Source organism: Nerophis lumbriciformis, linkage group LG20 (assembly GCF_033978685.3).
Source record: "Nerophis lumbriciformis linkage group LG20, RoL_Nlum_v2.1, whole genome shotgun sequence".
Taxonomy (NCBI): domain Eukaryota; kingdom Metazoa; phylum Chordata; class Actinopteri; order Syngnathiformes; family Syngnathidae; genus Nerophis; species Nerophis lumbriciformis.
This window is the reverse complement of record NC_084567.2, coordinates 11914834-11936111: the sequence shown is the minus strand read 5'-3', so window position 1 is coordinate 11936111 and position 21278 is coordinate 11914834. Positions and strand designations below refer to the sequence as shown.

Sequence of the window (21278 nt, the reverse complement as noted above, 5' to 3'; positions counted from 1 at the left end):
GTAACACTGTTTGGCTATTTGTAACACTATTTGTAGTACTATTTGTAACACTATTTGTAGTACTATTTGTAACACTATTTGTAACACTACAACACTATTTGTAACACTATTTGTAGTACTATTTGTAACACTATTATAACACTATTTGTAACACTATTTCTATTACTAGTACTATTTTTAATACTATTACTAGTACTATTTGTAACACTATTTGTAGTACTATTTCTAGTAGTATTTCTAGTACTACTTTTAGTACTATTTGTAACACTGTTTGGCTATTTGTAACACTATTTGTAGTACTATTTGTAACACTATTTGTAGTACTATTTGTAACACTATTTGTAACACTACAACACTATTTGTAACACTATTTGTAGTACTATTTGTAACACTATTATAACACTATTTGTAACACTATTTCTATTACTAGTACTATTTTTAATACTATTACTAGTACTATTTGTAACACTATTTGTAGTACTATTTTTAGTACTATTAGTACTATTTGTCACACTATTTGTAACACTATTTGTATGGCTATTTGTAGTACTATTTGTAACACTATTTATATGGCTATTTGTAGTACTATTTGTAACACTATTTGTAGTACTATTTGTAACACTATTTATATGGCTATTTGTAGTACTATTTGTAACACTATTTGTAGTACTATTTGTAACACTATTTGTAGTGCTATTTGTAACACTATTATAACACTATTTGTAACACTATTTCTAATACTAGGTTACTATTTGTAACACTATTATAACACTATTTGTAACACTATTTCTAATACTAGGTTACTATTTGTAACACTATTATAACACTGTAACACGATTTCTAATATTGGCTACTATTTGTAACACTATTTCTAGTACTATTTCTAGTCCTATTTGTAACACTATTTCTAGTACTATTCCTAGTCCTATTTGTAACACTATTTCTAGTACTATTTGTAACACTATTTGTATTACTATTTGTAACACTATTATAACTCTATTTGTAACACTATTTCTAATACTAAGTTACTATTTGTAACACTATTATAACACTATTTGTAACACGATTTCTAATACTAGGCTACTATTTGTAACACTATTTCTAGTGCTATTTCTAGTCCTATTTGTAACACTATTGCTAGTACTATTTCTAGTCCTATTTGTAGTACTATTTGTAACACTATTTGTAGTACCATTTGTAGCACTATTTGTAACACTGATTGTAGTACTATTTGTAGTACTATTTGTAACACTATTTACAGTACTATTTGTAGTACCATTTGTAACACTATTTGTAACACTATTTGTAACACTATTTGTAGTACCATTTGTAGCACGATTTGTAACACTGATTGTAGTACTATTTGTAGTACTATTTGTAACACTATTTACAGTACTATTTGTAGTACCATTTGTAACACTATTTGTAGTACTATTTGTAACACTATTTGTAGTACCATTTGTAGTACCATTTGTAGCATTATTTATAACACTGATTGTAGTACTATTTGTTACACTATTTACAGTACTATTTGTAGTACTATTTGTAACACTATTTGTCGTACCATTTGTAGTACTATTTGTAGCACTAGGAGTATTAACAAGTTACTGTCAAGTGAGTGTTAATAATAACAGAATAATAATAGAAATCATTGAAGACAAACTTCTACTTTTGCTGTCTTCAGGTCTCCTGGAAGACCCTGAAGGCAACCCGTGCAGTCCGGGGGAAGTCTTCCAGTCGGGCCACTCCAGGAACTCCAGCTACGCCAGCCAGCACAGCAGAATCTCAGGTTTCTTTCCATCATTCACGCCGTCAGTATACCTATGACATGGTCACTCTGCTTGGGGCCCTCGTGGTCCTGCAGGATGACAATTGTGGAGGTTCAAGGTTTAGCTTAGCGCCTCCATGCAAGCTAACGAGCCATGTTGTTATGGTGAATATTATGCGATGTCCTGGGTCTTGCAGGCTACAGCACAGAGCACTCCTGCTCCTCCAGCTTGTCTGACCTGACCCACCGCAGGAACACCTCCACCGGCAGCAGCACCTCGGGGGGGCCGGGGACCTTAACTGCCGAGGGGGACGGAGACAAGGAGGCAGGGCGCTTGGAGAGACCCCCCCGGCCCCCCAGGCCCATCCTACACACTAACAGGCCTCCAAGGTACTTGCTTTGACCTTATTCATATAATCTATTTAATTATATTTATTGTTATTGCATTTCATTTCATTGTGTTCATTTACTTTAAGTCTGTTAATTTTTATTTAGTTATTTTATTTATTTTTATGTTAATGTATTTTATTCATTTTTATTATATTTAGTTTTATTTTATTTATTTAATTTAGGTGTATTTATTTTAATTGTATTTATTGTATTTATTTTAATTGTATTTATTGTATTTAGTTGAACTGCTTTCAGTGCTATTGTATTCAATTTAATAGCATTTATTTAATTTCAGCCTATGTATTATTGTTTATTTAATTTATTTAATTGCATGATGTTTTGTCATATTTAATTTTACTTCCATTCTATTTAATTAAATTTTCTTCATTCACTTTAACTGTATTAACTTTTAATGTATTCGTTTTGTCTCATTTTATTTATTTTATTTTCTGTATTTAATTTATTTCAAATGTATTTTATTCCTATTCTTTTTAACTTAATTGTGTTCATTCACTTTAATTGTAATACTTTTTAATACAACTATCTTATTTAATTATATTTATTCTTATTTAATTTAATTGTATTTTATGTTTACACTATTTAATTTAATTGAGTTCATTCACTTTAACTGTATTAATTTTTAACATATTTATTTGATCTAATTGTATGTATTTTATTTTATTTAAGTTAACATTTTATTTTATTTAAATCAATTTTAATCCTATTCTATTTAGTTTAACTGTGTTCATTCACTTTAATTGTATTCATTTTTTATGTATTTATTTGAACTACTTTTATGTATTATTTTATTTAAGTTAATATTTTATTTTATTTAAATATATTTCAATCCTATTCTATGTAGTTTAACTGTGTTCATTCACTTTAATTGTATTACTTTTTAATGTAATTATTTATTTAATTGTATGTATTATTTAAATTAATTTAAATTAGTATTTTATTATTTTATTTAAATAAAAATTTTAATCCAATTCTATTTAGTTTCACTTTATTTATTTGATTTAATTTTTTAAAATTTTTATTAAATTGTATTTTATTCTTATTCTATTTGATTGAATTGAGTTAATTCACCTTAATTTGTAATGTATTTCACATAATTTTACTGACTTTATTGCATTTACGTGTTTATTTTTATTGTACTTTCTTTATTTTAATCATGTTTCCCCTCCTGTCGTAGGAGGAAGCAGGACTCGGTGGAAAGTCGGCCATCTTGGGTGAACGACACCCGCATGGACGCCGACGACATCGTGGAGAAAATTGTCCAAAGCCAAAACTTTGCCGACGTCAGCAACACTGAAGGTGGGCCAGAAGCAGATGACACAAATCGTCTGTTTCAGGGTGGAATAAAAGCCTGAGGCCGTGTTTAAAGTGACATACAAGTGTAAAAAGAAGTGCACCTGTGTGTCCATGCAGACAGCAACCTGCGTCTGTTCGTCAACAGAGACGGCACCACCGCGCTCAGCGCCATCCGGCTGGGAAACAGGTGAGTTAGCCTCGCCGCTTTGGAAACTTGGCGCCGACTGACGTGTGCCGTCCTCCCCAGGGTCTCGGCGGGGGGCTACGAGCCCGTGGTGATCGAGAGCCACTGAAGTCCGCACTTTAACGCTGGTCACGAACGTCTCGCGTCAACATGTGACCCCCTGAAGCACTTTGTGTCCGTACAGGTTTCTCTCCTGAAGCGTCTCGTGTAGGCGGGCTCGCTAGTGACGGCCAGGAGAAGCCATTTTGTTGCCTCACATTTTTGTTGCTGCAAGCGAAAGGTGTGGCCTTTCTTCAAAGTTCATGTCTCATCTCTGCTGCCCCCTGGTGGAGCAGCCGCACCAAGACACAAGAAAGTACACACCTTTTGTTTTCAACACAAACAAGATGTTTTTTTCTTGCCTTTTAAACATTTTACACGTTTTTTTCTCCACTCAAATCTCTACCAAAAACACGTTTTTGTAGCTCTTTTTCACAGTGGCTGACGGGTACAAACTCGCGGTAACTCCCAATGGCTGGCTAACTTCCTGGCAGCTTGGCTAACTACCTAGAAGTTTAGCTGGCTAACTTCCTGGCAGCTTGGCTAACTACCTAGAAGCTTAGCTGGCTAACTTCCTAGTAGTCTGGCTGGCTAACACCTGGCATCTTGGCTAACTTTTTGGTAACCTAGCTAACTAACATTTGGTAGCCTAGCTAGCTAACATTTGCTAACTTGGCTAACTTCCTAGTAGCCAAACTGGCTCAATTCCTGGCAGCTTGGCTAACTTACTAGTTGCCTAGCTGGCTATAACTTCCTAGTACCGGCAGTCTAGCTGGCTAATAACTGGCAGCTTGGCTAACTTCCTGGTAGCGTAGCTTTGCTAACTTCCCAGTAGCATGGCTAACTTCCTGGCAGCTTGGCTAACTACCTAGAAGGTTAGCTGGCTAACTTCCTAGTAGTCTGGCTGGCTAACACCTGGCAGCTTGGTTAACTTTTTGGTAACCTAGCTAACTAACATTTGGTAGCCTAGCTCGCTAAGATTCGGTAACTTGGCTAACTTCCCAGTCGCCAAACTGGCTCACTTCCTGGTAGCTTTGCTAACTTACTAGCTGCTTAGCTGGCTAACAACTGGCAGCTTGGCTAACTACCTAGAAGCTTAGCTGACTAACTTCCTAGTAGTCTGGCTGGCTAACACCTGGCAGCTTGGTTAACTTTTTGGTAACCTAGCTAACTAACATTTGGTAGCCTAGCTCGCTAACATTCGGTAACTTGGCTAACTTCCCAGTCGCCAAACTGGCTCACTTCCTGGTAGCTTTGCTAACTTACTAGTTGCTTAGCTGGCTAACAACTGGCAGCTTGGCTAACTACCTAGAAGCTTAGCTGGCTAACTTCCTAGTAGTCTGGCTGGCTAACACCTGGCATCTTGGCTAACTTTTTGGTAACTTAGCTAACTAATATTTGGTAGCCTAGCTAGCTAACATTTGGTAACTTGGCTAACTTCCCAGTAGTCAAACTGGCTCAATTCCTGGCAGCTTGGCTAACTTACTAGTTGCCTAGCTGGCTATAACTTCCTAGTAGTCTTGCTGGCTAACAACTGGCAGCTTGGCTAACTACCTAGTAGTCTGGCTGGCTAACACCTGGCAGCTTGGCTAAGTCCCTGGTAGCCTAGCTAGCTAACATTTGGTAGCTTGGCTAACTTTCTAGTAGCCAAACTGGCTGACATCCCGGTAGCTTGGCTAACTTACTCGTTCCCTGGCGGGCTATAACTTCCTAATAGCTTAACTGGCTAATTTCCTGATAGCGTAGCTGGCTAGCACCTGACAGCTCGGCTAACTTCCTAGTAGCCTGCCTAACTGTTGTTGTTTTTTTCCACATGATCCTGTAGAATTTGTCCCATTTAGTGGTTTTTAGGTTTTTTTTGTGTCTGTCAGCCACCGTACTTTTCCACTCAAAAGGAGTTCCAGTAAAGATTTGTTTCCTGTTTACAATTTGGGAGGTTTTCCAAGCCAAGCTACATTTTTTTGTGTTTGTGGCGCTGCTTTCTTTATTAGTGAACTGACACGTTTTGTTTGAGTTCACGTCGTTTAGGGACGAACCACTGATGGTCTTTTCTGGCCTTGTCGGGTTGACGCCACCACACTTCTTCTCTAAAAGCACACGTTTCTATTTTTGTCTCAGTATTCTGTGATGGTTCAGACCGGAGGATGGTTACGAGCACACCACTTGACTCCCGCTTTCCTTCTAGAAATTGTAATATTGTATAATAACAAAGATACTACGAGTTATAGAGAATGACGCAACTTTCGTTGGAGAATTCACTTTAAACAATAAAAATCTACTCTTATGTTGTTTTATTTTGTGGGGATTTAAAAACGGATCATTTCCAGGTCTACTGATAGAAGTACCAGTAAGTATTTAAGTGTTGTAACATGCTAATGCTAATGAAACATGCTAATATCATTAAGACATCAGAAAGTCCCTTTGCTTCCCCCATCGTTGTGGTCAAATGAAGAATGGTGACACCCGATTGCCCAAGATCGAGGAAGCCTTCTCAGCTTGGACTGGTTCGAAGTGGTTCTCCATCATTGATTTGAAGTCTGGCTACTACCAGGTGGAAGTAGATTTTAAACCAACACAACATCCCAGTACACTTCAAACCAGGCAACACCCTGAGACAGAGACTGGTGCGTCCTAAAGACCGGACACCCCACACCCACAAAAACAACCCGGTGTCATGATGACTGCCCATCCATCCATCCATTTTCTTCCGCTTATCCGAGGTCGGGTCGCGGGGGCAGCAGCCTAAGCAGAGAAGGCCAAACTTCCCTCTCCCCGTCCAGCTCCTCCCGGGGGATCCCGAGGCGTTCCCAGGCCAGCCGGGAGACATAGTCTTCCCAATGTGTCCTGGGTCTGTCCCGTGATTTCTTACCGGTCGGACGTTCCCTAAACACCTCCCCAGGGATGACCAGATGCCCGAACCACCTCAGCTGGCTCCTCTCGATGTGGAGGAGCAACGGCTTTACTCTACTCCGAGCTTCTCACCCTATCTCTAAGGGAGAGCCCCACCACCCGACGGAGAAAACTAATTTCGGCCGCTTGTACCCGTGATCTTGTCCTTTCGGTCATAACCCAAAGCTCATGACCATAGGTGAGGATGGGAACGTAGATCGACCAGTAAATTGAGAGCTTTGCCTTCCGGCTCAGTTCCTTCTTCACCCCGACGGATCGATGCAGGGTCCGAATTACTGCAGATGCTGCAAAGAACCGCCTTTCCATCTTACAATCCACTCTTACCTCACTTGTGAACAAAACTCTGAGGTACTTGAACTCCTCCACTTGGGGCAAGACCTCTTCCCCAACCCGGAGATGGCACTCCACCCTCCATGGACTCGGACTTGGAGGTGCTGAATCTCATCCCAGTCGCTTCACACTCTGTTGCGAACCAATGATGAATGCACTGATTCATATATTGGGGAAACAAAACAACCACTAAGCCGACACATGGCACAGCATAGAAGGGAAAAGTCTTCAGGTCAAGACTCAGAGGTCTACTTGCACCTCAGTGAGAAACAGCACTCCTTTCAGAACAAGGATGTACAGATTCTGGACTGGGAAGACGGATGGTACGAAAGAAGCCATCTACAGGTATGTCAAGGTTGAAAAACCATCCCTGATCAGAGGAGGTGGTCTGCGACACCACCTGTCTACCACATACAACACTGTCCTTTCAACCATTCATAAAAAACTCTGCAATTTAGCCTCCAACAAATAACAGGAGTTATAAACATTATAGTCACAGAAGGTGACCTAAATGCCATTTGTGACATTTGTTTACAACTGAATGGAATGCTAACACGGGGAATTCCGACTATTTTGGACTGGTAGTAGTCAATCCACAGCGATGGTTCTGTCACACAATACCTCAATGCTAACGAGGGGAAATTACACCTCAACGAATGTCGTTGGCTTTGACAGTTAGGATTGTTTGCATCTCAACAGTTGTTTTTTCTCACTACGATAAAGCGAAACCATCCTTGCCCAGGCACACCCTCCTGGTTTTGAAGTATAAATATTTGGGGTTTTGGCACCAGCCGCTGGACTAGATCTAATCGATCTAAGTCTAATACTACATCTGACCAATCTAAGACTAGATCTGACCAATCTAAGTCTCAGACTAGATCTGATCTATCTAATTCTCAGACTAGATCTGACCAATCTATGTCCAAGACTAGATCTGACCAATCTATGTCCAAGACTAGATCTGACCAATCTATGTCCAGACTAGTCTGACCATTCCAAGTCTAAGACTAGATTTGACCAAGTATATGAGCATGAACTGATGAAGTTTACTGAGGTTTTGGCACTAGCCGCCAGACTAGGTCTCACAATCGAAGTCTAAGACTAGATCTGACCAATCCAAGTCCAAGACTAGATGTGACCATACCAAGTCTAAGACTAGATGTGACCATTCCAAGTCTAAGACTAGATGTGACCAATCTAAGTCTAAGACTAGATGTGACTAATCTAAGTCTAAGAGCATGAACTGATGAAGTCTACTCGGACGAGAGACCAAACGTCTACTCAGACCAACCCAACAGTCCAGTTGCGATTAATTGAACGCCCTGAGATATGCGTGGATGGAAAGAACTTGAGTGAAGTCTTGGTCTTTCCTAAATGTCACATCGTCTTTTCTGACACATTTGAGGAACACGAGGACGGGCTGCTCAGAGTACTTCACTTTTTACGGTTTGTTTGGGTAAGCACTCCATTTATGTCGAAATAGCATGGCTCCAAGGTTCGAGTCACTTTCCCCTCACTCAGTAGTTTATCCTCATACTTGCAGTGTGTATATTGTACATATTACATATTGTTATGAAGGTGTCTGTTACAATATTTTATTTATATATATATATATATACCGGTGTGTGTGTGTGTGTGTGTGTATATATTAGAGATGCGCGGTTTGCGGACACAACCGCGGAGTCCGCGGATTATCCGCGGGTCGGGCGGTTGAAAAAAAAAAAAAAAAAGATTTTAAATAGATTCAGGCGGGTGGCACTTAAACCAATTCGGAAATATATATACATAGTTAAATGTTGTTACCCACATACGAAAAACGAGCAGGCACCTGCAGCATATGCCACAACAGAAAAAGAAGAAAAAAAAGAGATGGACACTTTTACGGAGCGGAGAAGGGACGCCTCGCCGGGGTCCGGGACCGAGGCCCCTTCCCCCGAGAGGGCCCCACTGGGAGCCGTAGCTGAGGTGATCCGCGAGAAGGGCCCGACGCACGTCCAGGGTCACCACCGCACCGACACCCCGCCTCGTCCGCTTTCGCCGCGGCCGGCGTCACGCGCAGCAGGTAAGCAGCTTACCTGCCCGCCACCCCCGTGGCCTGGGGCTCGTAACAGGGGTCACTCGGCGCGCTCCGCCCGCGCAGCTTACCTGCCCGCCACCCCCGTTGCCGGGGGCGCGTAACAGGGGTCACTCCGCGCGCAGTGCGCTCACGAAAGGGGTGGGGCTCACCCTGGTGAGCCGAGTGGGCCACTTTTGGTAAGCAGAACTGGCGCTGCGGGATGAACCGAACGCCGGGTTAAGGCGCCCGATGCCGACACTCATCAGACCCCAGAAAAGGTGTTGGTTGATATAGACAGCAGGACGGTGGCCATGGAAGTCGGAACCCGCTAAGGAGTGTGTAACAACCCACCTGCCGAATCAACTAGCCCTGAAAATGGATGGCGCTGGAGCGTCGGGCCCATACCCGGCTGTCGCCGGCAGCAAGAGCCGCGAGGGCTAGGCTGCGACGAGCAGGATGGCCGCCGCGGTGCGCGCTGAAGCCTCGGGTGCGAGCCCGGGTGGAGCCGCCGCGGGTGCGAGGGACATCGCACCTCCACGCGCTTGGAGGTGCGCTCAGCGCGGCTCCCAGATGATTGCGCACTGGTGTGCGTCTGGGCCGTGACAGCGTGGCACGCATTGAATGTCTCTGCTACATTGGATCAGTCTCCTTTCTTTAACAGGCAAAAGCTTTATAACCTCACTAATGCCTTGCATCGTCTATATTAGATATATAACAACGGGCGGGTGCGGGCGGGTGCGGTTTTGATTAAATGTTAGTTCGGGTGGATGCGGATGGTTGACGACTTTTGTGATGCGGTTGCGGATGAAATAATTGCCTATCCGCGCATCTCTAATAAATATATATATATATATATATATATATATATATATATATATATATATATATATATATATATATATATATATATACACATACACTTCCAGTGTGTGTATAAAACATATTACATATTGTTATGAAGGTGTCTGTTACTACATTATATATATACTTGCACTGTGTATATTGTACATATTACATTTTGTTATGAAGGTGTCTGTTACTACATTATATATACACTTGCAGTGTGTATATTGTACATATTGTTATGAAGGTGTCTGTTACTACATTATGTATCTATACTTGCAGTGTATATATTGTACATAATACATATCGTTATGAACAGGATGTCCGTGTTCAGTCCTACCTTCTACATGACAGTAGGTGGCGGTATAAACCTTTCGAGCCATAGCTGCAGGTCGTTAGTAAGAAAAAGAAATGGAGCCCGTTGCTTGTTTCTCTCGCGAGATCTGACAAGACCGCGCGTAGACAAAACAGGACGAGGAAAAGCAAGATGGCGTCTGATAGAGAAAACGTTATCGTGTTACATATTGTTATGAAGGTGTCTATTGCTACATTATATACAGTATATACTTGCAATGTGTATATTTTACATATTACATATTGTTATGAAGGTGTCGGTTTCTACATTATATATATACTTGCAGTGTGTATATTGTACATATTACATATTGTTATGAAGGTGTCTGCTACTACATTTTATATATATATATATATATATATGTATATATATATATACTTCCAGTGTGTGTATAAAACATTACATATTGTTATGAAGGTGTCTGTTACTACATTATGTATATACTTGCACTGTGTATATTGTACATATTACATTTTGTTATGAAGGTGTCTGTTACTACATTATATATATATATATATATATATATATATATATATATATATATATATATATATATATATATATATACTTGCAGTGTGTATATTGTACATATTACACATTGTTATGAAGGTGTCTGGTTACTACATTATATATATACTTGCAGTGTGTATATTGTACATATTACATATTGTTATGAAGGTGTCTATTGCTACATTATATACAGTCCATACTTGAAATGTGTATATTCTACATATTACATATTGTTATGAAGATGTCTGTTACTACATTGTATATATACTTGCAGTGTGTATATTGTACATATTACATATTGTTATAAAGGCGTCTGTTACTACATTATATATATACTTGCAGTGTGTATATTGTACATATTGTTATGAAGGTGTCTGTTACTACATTATGTATCTATACTTGCAGTGTATATATTGTACATAATACATATCGTTATGAACAGGATGTCCGTGTTCAGTCCTACCTTCTACATGACAGTAGGTGGCGGTATAAACCTTTCGAGCCATAGCTGCAGGTCGTTAGTAAGAAAAAGAAATGGAGCCCGTTGCTTGTTTCTCTCGCGAGATCTGACAAGACCGCGCGTAGACAAAACAGGACGAGGAAAAGCAAGATGGCGTCTGATAGAGAAAACGTTATCGTGTTGACAATAGTTATGTGTGTTTAATCAGCGCGTACATGTCCAAATATATGTTGTTTATTGGAGTAAACAATATTTGTAAGTGTCCGGACACATTAGTCTCAGTGCACTTTGTGCTAGTTAGCTTAGCTTAGCTTAGCTTGCTAGTTAGCTTAGCTTAGCTTGCTAGTTAGCTTAGGTTGCTAGTTAGCTTAGCTTAGCTTGCTAGTTAGCTTAGCTTGTTAGCTACTAACAAGTCACAAGTGTGAGAGTAAAGTGTTGTGATTGTGTGAAAATGTGCGAGAGAACGATAGCAGAGTACGAGGAGGAACTTTGTCCAACAAAAGAGGAGAAGGAGCGACAACGTCAACTACTGGACGCTGTTTGCAAGAAACGCCAAGTTGTGTCACACAGAACAGGTTTGTTTACTTCTTATTCTCACATGTTTACCAACGTTATATTTCATTATTGACACTATTCTTAAATATGTTGTAGGAAGGGGAATTGTATTTTCAGGATGATGCACTGCTTTGTTTTAATATAGTTCATGAACACCAAACTGTTTCAGACACTCTATATTTATAAGTGGTTGTAACAATGTGTATCAACATGTTTACACAAAGCTCACACAGTCACCAAAAATATTTTACATCATAACCAATATAATTCATAGTTTCATTGCTAATATCCTATGAAGTGAGACCTACACTGTTAAAATGTCCATTTCTCAGATGATAAAATTGTTGATGACTGAAATATGCTGATAGCAACCCAACCTAACCCCAACCTAACCCCTCCACATCCCACCCCCCATATTGTAAATAATTCAATGTATATACTCTGATGATTAACTTATGTGATGACTGTATTATGCTGACAGTATATATTTGTACCATGAATTGATTAATGTGGACCCCGACTTAAACAAGTTGAAAAACTTATTCGGGTGTTACCATTTAGTGGTCAATTGTATGGAATATGTACTGTACTGTGCAATCTACTAATACAAGTTTCAATCAATCAATCAATCAATTCACTTCCTGATCCTGACCTACATGCATCTACAAGTGAAAGTAAACATTAATTGTCAATCACCTTTCAACAAGCAAAGTAGTCCACACATTGTGACTACTGAGCTAGGACTCAGTGTTTTTCAACCACTGTGTGCCGTGAACAACAGTCTGGTGTGCCGTGGGAGAATATATCATTTTACCTATTTGGGTTAAAAATATTTTTTGCAAACAAGTAATAATAATCTGCAAATGTGTCTGTGCTGTTTAGAGCTCGGCAGAGTAACCGTGTAATACTCTTCCATATCAGTAGGTGGCAGCAAGTAGCTAATTGCTTTGTAGATGTCGGGGACATGGTTTGTCTGATCACCATCATCATTGGTGGTCACTCGAACGAGTATGACGATCCTCCTGGTAGGGGTGTATCCCTTTATGGAGGATGCCTGTGCGCGACTTAGTTTAACGTGGGGAGACTGGTGCACAGACAGTCACCACACGATCCTTGACAGAATCGGGTCAGGGTCCAGTGGCATGGAGTCCAAGACGACTGGGGACCCTTTTCTGCTGCAGCCTTCTTCCGCCATCGCAGCCGTTGTGGTAGTTCTTAAATCTACCGTCTTCCGCCTGCTCCGCCGTTGAGGTCTTCACCGTATCCCTGGCTAGGGGGCAGTCAGGTACGAGGCCTTTGCGAAGGGCCACCTGGGGTAACAGTAGTAAAGGGTTTAACCTCCTAGTGCCCCAAGACCCCTTAGAGGAGCCTCCACTGCCGGATGCACTTTAACGTCATGCCCAGGACGATATGCAGACGACAGCGTGCAGGTCAAAAGGTATCTAATGCTTAAACCAAAAACAAACAAAAGGCGAGTGCCGCTAAGAAAAAGCATTGAAGCTTAGGGAAGGCTATGCAAAACGAAACTAAAACTGAACTGGTTGCCAAGTAAACAAAAACAGAATGCTGGACAACAGCAAAGACTTAGTGTGTGGAGCAGACAGCGTCCACAAAGTACATCTGAACATGACATGACAATCAGCAATGTCCCCGCAAAGGATAGCGACAACTTAAATAGCCTTGATTGCTGAAACAAAACAGGTGCGGGGAATAGTGCTCAAGGAAGACATGAAACTGCTACAGGAAAATACCAACGAAACAGGAAAAGCCACCAAAATAGGAGCGCAAGACAAGAACTAAAACACTACACAAGGGAGACACCAAAAACCTCCAAATAAGTCACGGCGTGATGTGACAGGAGACAAGTATAGTGATGCATGGTTTGTTATGGTTTGAATTCATATCCAACAATTGCGACAACGACTTTTAATTGTCAATATTGAGTTAAAATTTTTTAACGATTTCTGTGCCTTTGCTCAAAAAAGGTTGAAAAACACTGAGCTAGGTAACATAAGAACTCCATTACCCAGCATGCCACTGTAGTGAAGCGCATGTGCGGTAGCCCCGTTTAGGGTTGTTGAATGTAGGTAGCCATGGATGTTGTTGATGAGCGTGCTGTGGAGTAAACTTTAAGAACTCAGTCAACACGCCTCGTCTGCATCTTTTATGATTAGACAAGACAACACACACTTGATTTATGAAAAGAAGACAACTTTCCTTCAGCGTGTGGCAGATTGTCTCCAAGCGGATGTGGGAGCTGTGCTCTAGATGGAGATACTCCATAAAAACACCACATAGTGAAACATGTTTTGGGAAGAGTTCCTTTGGCCCATCCACAACAATTACTAAAAGGGGTTAAAGGTTATGACAAACATGTGTTAGGAATGCTTTTAAGCAGTTTTGAAAAATATTTGTGTTATATTTTCATTCCAAGGTTAAGGGTAGAGATAAAGCTTGGCTCCTCACTTTACACCGGAGGTTTAAAAGAAGTTCTGATTTGTCTTTTAGGAAAGTTTTGATCAATGCTGGCTCAGACTTTGCTAACTGCCCCCCCTCTATTTTCCAAGCCTTATTTTTCACTTTTGAAGCGATTTTAGTGGCTGGAACAAAATAAATTCTTTGCCATGTTTTATTGCTTGTTTAACCTTTTAAGGTCCAAGCTGTTTGTTTACATGCTTTTTTTTATTTCTATTTGCTATTTGGGCTTATTGGACCCTAATTAGAATAAAAACTAAGAATCATCTTTTGATATGATGTACTTGGTCCATAAGTAACAAACGTGTACTTCGTGTTTAGTGACATGCTCATTCTTATTTTTACTTTTTTTCCCCAAATTCCATTGTATGTTATACTCTTCTGACACCACCAGATGGCAGTATAAGTGTCCACATAAGCGGCCATAAGACCCCAATTCAGTAGTGTACCGGTACACAATTTTGGAAAGAAGAGCTAAAAGGTGCTGTCCACGCATGTGGCCACTAAGGCCTTTAGAGGTTTTTAATGACACATTTTAACACAACACACATGAGAAGACAAATAATCTCATGTGTTAACAGTGTCAATAAAAGAACCACTTAGGATAAAACAGACTTTATTCATCCCACAATGGGGAAATTATGTATTTGCAGTGCATGTTCAAAAAGTCGCAGAGCTCCTGCAACCAGCAGCCACTACAAGGAAGGACCACTTTCACCCTTCTGTCATTGCAATGAACTATGCCCTGACACCCATCATTTCTTTTTTAAATATATATTTTTTTCAAATGAGACACGTATCTTAAATCTATTTCTGCAGCCTAACAAAAATATAGGATTTAGCTTTAGCTCATTAGTGGGTTCGTTGTGGTCTTAACAATACACAAATATAATCATGGCTGAGGTGCGTTGACACCAATAATAAAGTAAACAATGTGAAATTTGAGACTAAAATGTTCTCAGGTACAAGAGCTGCGTTAAAAGCCTGTGATTAAACTTAAATAATCCAATAATATACATGGTTACAAAATATTAATTTCTTCTCATTTTGAAAAATAAAGTCCATGTTAAATATCAGTAATAGACAATCTAATGTATGTGTACATAATTGTAACAACTAGGCTAACGCAATCCATAGTTTATTCTTAATAGTGATTACTAAAACATACATGTTTTTTTCATGTCACCTTTTAAATCCGTTTTTGTCCTCAAAATTCTACACACAATACCCCATGATGACAATGTGAAAACGTATTATTATTATTATTTTTTTTGCCAATGTATTATAACTAAAAAAGTAAGAAATCACATGCATGTACATGATCTCTTAAAAGGCACCTGTTGTGCAAAAAAACTACTTTTTTTACACAAGTCTCGAAAATGTGAACTCAAACCGTGCAGATACTGAGGAGATGTTTATAAAACAATCTTGCCTTCTTTTACACTTCTTTGAAACGAGCCCTTTGGAATTTGCCCATTTGGTGATGTTTCTACAAACCCCGTTTCCATGTGAGTTGGGAAATTGTGTTAGATGTAAATATAAACGGAATACAATTATTTGCAAATCCTTTTCAACCCATATTCAATTGAATGCACTACAAAGACAAGATATTTGATGTTCAAACTCATAAACTTTATTTTTTTTTTGCAAATAATAATTAACTTAGAATTTCATGGCTGCAACACGTGCCAAAGTAATTGGGAAAGAGCATGTTCACCACTGTGTTACATGGCCTTTCCTTTTAACAACATTCAGTAAATGTTTGGGAACTGAGGAGACACATTTTTTAAGCTTCTCAGGTGGAATTCTTTCCCATTCTTGCTTGATGTATAGCTTAAGTTGTTCAACAGTCCATGGGTCTCCGTTGTGGTATTTTAGGCTTCATAATTTGAACTTGCACTTACAGATGTAGCGACCACCTGTAGTTACTGACAGTGGGTTTCTGAAGTGTTCCTGAGCCCATGTGGTGATATCCTTTACACACTGATGTCGCTTGTTGATGCAGTACAGCCTGAGGGATCGAAGGTCACGGGCTTAGCTGCTTACGTGCAGTGATTTCTCCAGATTCTCTGAACCCTTTGATGATATTACGGACCGTAGATGGTGAAATCCCTCAATTCCTTGCAATAGCTGGTTGAGAAAGGTTTTTCTTAAACTGTTCAACAATTTGCTCACGCATTTGTTGACAAAGTGGTGACCCTCGCCCCATCCTTGTTTGTGAATGACTGAGCATTTCATGGAATCTACTTTTATACCCAATCATGGCACCCACCAATTTGCCTGTTCACCTGTGGGATGTTCCAAATAAGTGTTTGGTGAGCATTCCTCAACTTTATCAGTATTTATTGCCACCTTTCCCAACTTCTTTGTCACGTGTTGCTGGCATCAAATTCTAAAGTCAATGATTATTTGCAAAAAAAAAAATGTTTATCAGTTTGAACATCAAATATGTTGTCTTTGTAGCATATTCAACTGAATATGGGTTGAAAATGATTTGCAAATCATTGTATTTCGTTTATATTTACATCTAACACAATTTCCCAACTCATTTGAAAACAGGGTTTGTACTAGGGCTGGGCGATATATCGAATTTACTCGATATATCGCGGGTTTGTCTCTGCGATATAGAAAATGACTATATCGTGACATTCGAGTATACGTCCTCACGCAGTTGCTTTTAGTTGCGTGCATTAAACTTCAGGTTTTTCTCACTCTTTCTTGTATCTGCTTCTCACAGAGACATAAAACAAGCGCACCTTCTTACATACGTCACATACTGTCGCAGCGTCATACGCTCTCGCGGAGCAGACAGGTAGCGACATGGTAAAGTGAGCTGTGATGCTCGCGGTGTGGTAACAAATGAAGGAAGAATTAATTCCCAAGAAAAACAGCAGGGAGTCCATCGTCTGGCGGTGGTTTGGCTTCGAGCGGGAAGATGTTTTACAAGTATGACTCAAAAGCGTTGCTACAAAAAGTAGCAGCACTGCTATAGTGTAGCACCGTTTGAAGAGTCACCCGCTAGAGAATGAAGAGTGCTTGAAACTCCGCATGTCAACATCTCCGTTCGGTGCCACACCAACAAAATGCCGAAGCAACCATTCCCACATCAACATGCTATGAAAAAAAAAAGTCAACAACAGAAGGAGATAACGTCCGCAGTAACCTACCACATAGTGAAGGACATACACTATTACATTTCCTATTATGCAGCTCATTTTTATTTTACAGTTATTGAAATATCTTGTGTGACATCATGCACAAAAGTGCACTTTATATGTTTTAAACTATTGTAGTTGCGTTCTGTACAAAAAGTGCCCTTTAATTTAGTGTTGTTTTGATATGTCACCTTAGTGACATCATGCACAAAAGTGCACTAATAGCCTGTTTTAAAATGTCTCTGACAATCTTGCGATTTCTGTTTTGAAATGACATGAATGTTTGTGCCACTGCTTAATAACTGTTTAACAAATACAGTTTTGGTAAATTGACTGAGTTGTGATATCCCTCTCTGCATGAAATTTAAAAAATGATCATATATTAATGCAGCATGAACAAGAATGTTTTAATGTAGACACATAGAATCATCATACTGCTGTAATTATATGCATCAAGTGTTCATTCAAGGCTAAGGCAAAATATGGAGATATATATCGTGTATCGTGACATGGCCTAAAAATATCAAGATATTAATAAAAGGCCATATCGCCCAGCCCTAGTTTCTACCAAATGTGACGTCAGCAGATGATCCATACATGGCTTCCTTTACCCAAACTGTTTTGCACAGGTCCGCCATTTTCAGGGATGGGTACATAATTCGGAACTTTTATAGGTACCGATTGAATTATTTCGGTAGAACTGGGTATGGATTCACGTCAAATCAAACGGTGCCATATTTCGATACCTTTTTTGCACGTGACATTGCGTCCAGTTTCAGACTCGTCCCGTCCGGCTCATGTAAACGATCACTCGGCCAAACTCCCTCCAAGTAATGTTGCCATTTTTAACACCAACAAAGCAAGTATGCTTTGTAGAAAACACACAAATGTGAAGTCAGGCTCTACTATTACAAAATGCTCTAGCTTGATGCTAATTTACATTGGGTTTGCCATAGACAGGCTACTATTAGCTTTAGCAATTTTACATGGCGATTTCAACGCCTCCAAATTTGGTAAAGGAAACTACAACTAAGATTAATGTTACCATCACACAGCTGGTGTGTGATAAGCACAATACTTCCAGTATTAACACTTTGTAGGGCGCAACTCTCACATGTCAAGCTAGCATGCTACCATTTAAGCTAATTCCCGCTAAAGTTATCAATCATGATATCACACACGTTTACCTTCATGTACGACTCCACCTCTGAAAGGAAGAAGTTGCTCATACAGACATCCATCAAGTCCCTGGTGGTCTAGTGGTTAGGATTCGGCGCTCTCACCGCCGCGGCCTGGGTTCGATTCCCGGCCAGGGAACTTAGCATTTTAGCAACTGTGTCTGAGTGGTGAATAATGTGAGTCCCTAAAAACATGGCTGACCTTGAAATTTGACACCAACAGTCTCAGAACGTGTTTTCGTGTGAAGAACACATGCGTCAATCTTGCTACCTAGCTATGCTAGCATGCTACCATTTGAGCTAATTCCCCTGTAAGGGCGGGCTGGCACAGGGATTGTAGTGTAATACACCTCCAAGAAAATGAAAACGTGAGAAAAGCATCAATCCCGCTACCTGTCTCCCACGTTGAGTAGCATGCTACCATTTAAGCTAATTCCCCTGTAAAGCATTTTGGACTGCTAGCTGCTATCACTATGTAGCTAACAACTATGATATTACAAATAAATAAATAATAGATGTTCAGTATTACATGACACTTCTTAGACAGTCCAGAGACCAGACTGAAGAATTCAGCCATCTATCTCGCTAACTCTCATATGTTAAGCTAGCAGCCAGGCCCCGCTAAAGATATCAATCATGATATCACAAAAGTTTTTCTTCATGTACGACTCCACCTCTGAGAGGAAGAAGTTGCTCATACAAACACCCATCAAGTCCCTGGTGGTCTAGTGGTTAGGATTTGTCGCTTTCACCATCGTGTCCAGGATTCGGTTCCTGGTCAGGGAACTTACCATTTTAGCGACTATGTCTGAGTGGTGAATAGTGTGAGAACTTCAGAGTCCCTAAAAACATGGCTGACCTTGTAGTTTGACAACAACAACATTGTCAAAATGTGCTTTCACATGGAGAACACAGTTGTCAATGTTGCTACCTAGCATGCTACCATTTGAGCTAACTCATATGCTAAACTCCTTTTTTTATTCTCCGTCAAAAAAGTTCCACTGGAGAATGCGGGTATCGATCCCGCTACCTCTCACATGCTAAGCGAGCACTCTACCATTTGAGCTAATTCCCCTCTAAGGGTTTCCTGTTGCCAAAATGCTATTTTCCCTGAACGGAACCCGGACCCAGTCCACGGCAATAAGAGGGTACAATCCTAACCACTAGACCACCAGGGACTTGATGGATGTCTGTATGAGCAACTTCTTCCTCTCAGAGGTGGAGTCGTACATGAAGGAAAACGTGTGTGATATCATAAATGATGATTTTAGCTGGAATTAGCTTAAACGTTAGCGTGCTAGCTTATCATGTGAGAGTTAGCGAGATCGATGGCTGAATTCTTCAGTCTGGTCTCTGGACTGTCTAAGAAGTGTCATGTAATACTGAACATCTGTTATTTATTTATTTGTAATATCATAGTTGTTAGCTACACGGTGATAGCAGCTAGCAGTCCAAAATGCTTTACAGGGGAATTAGCTTCAATGGTAGCACGCTAGTTAGCATGTGAGAGAGGGAGCGGTATGGATGCTTTTCTTGGAGGTGTATTACACCACAATTCCTTCATGTACGACTCCACCTCTGAGAGGAAGAAGTTGTTCATACAGGTAGTTGTCAAGTCCCTGGTGGTCTAGAGGTTAGGATTCGGCGGTCTCACTACTGCGGCCTGGGTTCAATTCCCGGTCAGGGAACTTAGCATTTTAGTAACGGTGTCTGAGTGGTGAATAATGTGTGTTCCTAAAAACATGACTGACCTTGAAGTTTGACAACAACAGTCTCAGAATGTGTTTTCGTGTGAAAAACGCAGTTGTCAATCTTGCTACCTAGCATGCATGCTACCATTTGAGATACCGCTCATATGCTAAACTCCTTTTTTATTCCCTGTCGAAAAAGTTCCACTGGGGAATGCGGGCATCGATCCCGCCACCTCTCACATGCTAAGCGAGCGCTCTATCATTTGAGCTAATTCCCCTGCAAGACAAGCTAAGCTAGCTGCTATCAGACACAATCACACAAACGTCAGTCAGTCGGCAAAAGTCCAGACTTTGGACTATTTCAGTCCCTTTGTCAGCGTCTTATATTTTAGTAAGAGTGTTACTGCAGTACTTTAAAGTAATACTACAGTGTGTGTATCCTGAAGGCCACGCCCACGTTTTCCGTCATGTACGACTCCACCTCTGAGAGGAAGAAGTTGCTCAAACAGACATCCATCAAGTCCCTGGTGTTCTACTGGTTAGGATTTGGCGCCCTCACTGCTGTGGCCCGGGTTTGATTCCCGGTCAGGGAACTTAGCATTTTAGTAACGGTGTCTGAGTGGTGAATAATGTGAGTTCCTAAAAACATGGCTGACCTTGAAGTTTGGCAATAATAAGTCTCAGAACGTGTTTTCGTGTGAAGAACGCAGTTGTCAATCTTGCTACCAAGCTAAGCTAGCATGCTACCATTTGAGTTAACTCTCATTTGCTAAACTCATATTTTATTCCTTGTCGAAAAAGTTCCACTGGAGAATGCGGGCATCGATCCCGCTACCTCTCACATGCTAAGCGAGCGCTCTACCATTTGAGCTAATTCCCCTGCAAGACGTGCTAAGCTGGCTGCTATCAAACACAATCACACAAACGTCAGTCAGTCGGCAAAAGTCCAGACTTGGGACTATTTCAGTCCCTTTGTCAGCGTCTTATATTTTAGTAAGAGTGTTACTGCAGTACTTTAAAGTAATACTACAGTGTGTGTTTCCTAAAGGCCACACCCACTTCCAG

General features: G+C 40.3%; 2 protein-coding genes and 1 non-coding gene across 3 annotated transcripts in view; all 3 read left to right on the top strand.

The window, feature by feature from the left end:
• The window catches only part of eeig1a (estrogen-induced osteoclastogenesis regulator 1a), a 47754-nt gene extending 42548 nt beyond the window's left edge, over positions 1-5206 (top strand). Inside the window, exons 8-12 of the mRNA XM_061980427.1 lie at positions 1685-1789; positions 1966-2158; positions 3354-3475; positions 3590-3659; positions 3720-5206. Of these exons, the coding sequence (XP_061836411.1) occupies positions 1685-1789; positions 1966-2158; positions 3354-3475; positions 3590-3659; positions 3720-3765 (536 nt within the window). The 3' untranslated portion in view covers positions 3766-5206. The remainder of the gene's footprint in view (positions 1-1684; positions 1790-1965; positions 2159-3353; positions 3476-3589; positions 3660-3719) is intronic.
• A 6063-nt stretch (positions 5207-11269) lies between these two features.
• LOC133619417 (uncharacterized) overlaps positions 11270-21278 on the top strand; it is a 37303-nt gene continuing 27294 nt past the window's right edge. Inside the window, exon 1 of the mRNA XM_061980421.1 lies at positions 11270-11734. Within this exon, the coding sequence (XP_061836405.1) occupies positions 11611-11734 (124 nt within the window). The 5' untranslated portion in view covers positions 11270-11610. The remainder of the gene's footprint in view (positions 11735-21278) is intronic.
• trnae-cuc (transfer RNA glutamic acid (anticodon CUC)) lies at positions 18590-18661 on the top strand. Its single transcript has one exon. It is a non-coding gene; the product is annotated as a tRNA-Glu (tRNA).